Source organism: Echinops telfairi, unplaced genomic scaffold (assembly GCF_000313985.2).
Source record: "Echinops telfairi isolate 266 unplaced genomic scaffold, ASM31398v2 ScPeMD7_3;HRSCAF=10, whole genome shotgun sequence".
Classification (NCBI taxonomy): domain Eukaryota; kingdom Metazoa; phylum Chordata; class Mammalia; order Afrosoricida; family Tenrecidae; genus Echinops; species Echinops telfairi.
The window spans coordinates 54,172,581-54,176,267 of record NW_022103899.1 but is presented as its reverse complement, the minus strand read 5'-3'; the positions used below and the strand labels follow the sequence as shown (position 1 = coordinate 54,176,267).

The 3,687-nt window shown below is 45.8% G+C and overlaps 1 protein-coding gene across 1 annotated transcript in view; it reads right to left on the bottom strand.

Moving 5' to 3' along the window:
• COL4A3 (collagen type IV alpha 3 chain) overlaps positions 1–3,687 on the bottom strand; it is a 177,220-nt gene that overhangs the window by 29,195 nt on the left and 144,338 nt on the right. Inside the window, exons 31-32 of the mRNA XM_045294265.1 lie at positions 3,440–3,610; positions 1,688–1,814 (exon numbers count right to left, since the gene is read on the bottom strand). Coding sequence (XP_045150200.1) covers positions 1,688–1,814; positions 3,440–3,610 — 298 coding nt within the window. The remainder of the gene's footprint in view (positions 1–1,687; positions 1,815–3,439; positions 3,611–3,687) is intronic.

Sequence of the window (3,687 nt, the reverse complement as noted above, 5' to 3'; positions counted from 1 at the left end):
TTTAGTATCTTAGTGCATATAGCCAGACTGCTTCTTTGAAATAAAAATGGAGAGAATTGGGTTCATGTGCTTTGGATATATCAGGGTCCAGAACTTGAAGAATGACATCATGCTTGGCAAAGTAAAGGGTTAACAAATAAGGGGAATTCCCCTTATGAAAAGAATAATAATTTATAATTTATCAAGGGTTCATGAGGATGGCAGGGTTGGGGGAGGAGGGATAAAGGGGTCTGATACCAAGGGCTCAAGCAGAAAGTAAACGTTTAGAAAATGACGATGACAACAGATGTACAAATATGCTTGATACAATTGGTGTGTGGATTGTTATAGGTGCTAGAAGAGCCCCCAGTAAAATGTTCTTAAAAAACAAAAAGAGGAAGTCCCTTGATAAGATGATTTGATAAGATACAGTGGCTGCATGATGTGTTCAAACATAACCACATCCGCGAGAATGTTGCAGGACTTGTACAAGGCATGACGATGAGTCGGAATCAACTCGATGGCCCCAAACAACAACAGCAACAATGCAGATAGAAAGTCAGAAGTTTGAAACTACTAGCTGCTCCAAGAGGGAAAGATGAGGCTTTCTCATCTCATAAAGACTGATAGCCTGGGAAACCCACAGGAGCAGCTCTACTCTGTCCTATGGGGTTGCCGAGTTGGAACTGACTCAAGGGCAGTGTTTTTAAATGCATAAAGGAGGAGCCTTGGTGGCCTGGAGGGTTCTAGGTTGGGTTGCTAACTGCAAGGTGGGCGATTTGAAACTACCAGCTGCCTGAAAGAGTCAGTCTCAGAAACCCACAGGGATAGTTACACTTTGTCCTATAGGACTGCTCTGGGTCCAATCCGCTTGACAGCCATGGGCATTGGGTGCTCAAGGAAGCACTGTGCCTGGTGAGCACCCAGGTGTTTCTCCAGGTTGTTATTTCTTCAGACCTGGCAGGTCATTCCCAAAGGTATGTGTAAGCAGACCAGATGAGCCGCGCAGTACTTTTCTTACTGCTTTCCGGGGGAGGGATGGCAAAGCAATGAAACCTGGCATTATTTGAAAAGAGAGTTGGAACATCTTTCAGTAAATGACCTGAAGGTGCAACCTGAAGTGGCTTAGCTATTGTGTTTAATATAAGATAATGAGGAATCTTAATTCCCCCTATTACATTAATACGAAAGAAAGCCAACAATCAACCCTGGGACAAGCCAGAAGAGAAGATTCAGAACAGCACCATACGACTCCTCAAGGGAATCTTGTGGGGAATACAGGGATAGTGGAGACCCACATAGCTCCTGCTTTTGGGGGGCGCACTTCATAGCCCAGTGCTGGGTAGATAGGCCACACACACGCGTACTGACGAATGGTAATGGCTACCTGGGGGTAGGAAAGAAATGAGTCCATCAAATAGAAATGTGTCCCCTGAGTATGAACTCCCAGTTTGAGTCTTGAGACTGATGTCACTGGCACATTTTAGGAGCTTTGTGGCTAACGGCAAGGTTTTAGATTTTGGCCCACTGGGTAGGCCAATCAAGCCGATGAGGCTCCTGGTGACCAAGCCATTGTTTCTCAGAGTCTTAGACGTTGAAGAGCAATGTTGAATGAAGGCAATTTTAGTACGAAAGTGTGCAGTCGCTGCCTGCGGGCTGCGGTGATTTGAGGAGTCCCGGCTTTCAGGACTGTCACGCCAAGACTCACCTGGGAGGCCAGGGCTCCCGGCATGTCCAGGGAGGCCGTCAGGTCCAGGGGGCCCCATGTGGCCCGGCGGGCCAGGCTGTCCTCTCTGTCCTTTCTCACCCATGTCCCCGGGAAGGCCTGGATCCCCCTTGAATTCAGACAAACACCTTTATAATTCTTCTACGAGCAGCCGATGTGATCAGAATTCAGGATGTGTTATGTTTTGCTCACACTATCATTTATTTCATCCCTTTTTAAACTTTGTATTGTGATTTAGATGGAGGTTTATGTATCCGATCATTGCTCTGTATTCCACAACCTAAACAATGTATGAAAGCTCCTAGCAGCCTGCCCTGGCCTCCCCTTTTATCACCCACCTCCCTCTTGTAGGATATTATCTTCCCTTTCACCCCCATGAAGCCCTTCTACCCTCATCCCTCATTTCCCCTCCTACTCCTTCCTGGTAACCATCAAAGAATGTTTCTTTTGGTATGAAACCTTTATCGCGATTTTCAAAAAATAACAATGGTCTCATACGTTATTTGTCCTTTTGTGATTGACTAATCCACCCTTCCTTTCTTCATTCACCCAACAATTCACATGAAGCATCTGCTGTGCCTAAGGAGCCCTGGTGACATAGTCGGTTATGAGTTGGACTGCTAACCACAAGATCAGCAGTTTGAAACCACCAACAGTCCAAAGGGAGAAAGATGAGGCTTCCTACTCCCGTGAAGATTTACAGACAACCCGCCGGGGGCAGTTTTACCCTGCCGACTCATAGTAGTGGCCGTGAGAAAAGGTCTCAATGCAAAAGCGCCACTTTTTGGTTTTGAGACTGAATCTAAAAATAAAGTGCAAAGGAATTTGTGTTCCAAGAAGTAACAAGCCTGTGTGGCATTACACGTATTTTTCTTTCTGCTTGCTTTAGCAATTCCTGTAGGAGAACGTGGCTGATAGAAATCAAGGCAAGGTCACTTCTTCTTGGCTCAGAAAAGAGCCAAAGGCCCCGTGGATTAATGGACCACATATAAGTAAGTCTCCGTAACCCTGAGACCAGAAGAACTAGATGGTGCCCGGCTACCACTACCAACTGTTTGGAAAAAGATCACATTAGAAAGTTCTAGAGAGTGGGAGAGAGATGTGGGGCAAAACTCAAAAACACAAAAGAAACGCTGAATGGCTTTGTGGTACAATGCCCCTGTGAAGGCACTGACAGCACAAACAGGGGGTGGCGTGGGGGGCAGGACATTGAGACTAGGTAAAAACCTATTGAATTTCAAAAATAAGTTTTGAAACAACAACTGAAGATGACTGTATGCATTTTAGGATTTTTTTTTTGCTCTTGTGGTTTGAGTTTACATATTTTACTATCTCACGTTTTCTTGAGACCAGCGTTTTTGATGACAAGCTCCGAAGATTTATTTTTTGAAGTCTGCGTGAGATGGGACCATGAGCGGGGAGGGATTATTTTATACCCTAAGAACAAGCACTGCCCTCTCGCGCTGGATGGGCCTGTGATCACTGCCACCTACTGGTAACACGTAAAATCGCAGGAACAGTTATGAGCAGTTCCTTGTCTGGGCGGATGGAGTCAGAAGGTTTGAGCCAAGGAAGCGACAAGTAGCCTGAGCTGTGGCTATTGGATTAAAAACGCCCCTCAATGACTCCCTGAAGGTGCAGCAATATTTTCAATTTCCTCTACCCACACTGAATCTGGATATCTTCTGATGTTTCCATATGTTTATGCACCACTGAGACATGAGTGGCTTATACCTTTGGTCCCGGTGGTCCTGGCTTTGCACCAGCAGAATAACCTTGATTTCCCTTATCTCCTTGGAGACCAGGAAGGCCTGGGAGTCCTGGCCTTCCAGGAAATCCTGGGAATCCAGGATCCCCTCTTTTCCCTTTGGGACCTGAAATTAGGAGAAAAAGCAGATAAAATCGCTAAGCAGAGGCTGCTTAACCTGTTCTATTTTTGACTTTTGTAGCATCTGCTCTTCTGCCAAGAAATGGGTTCTTCC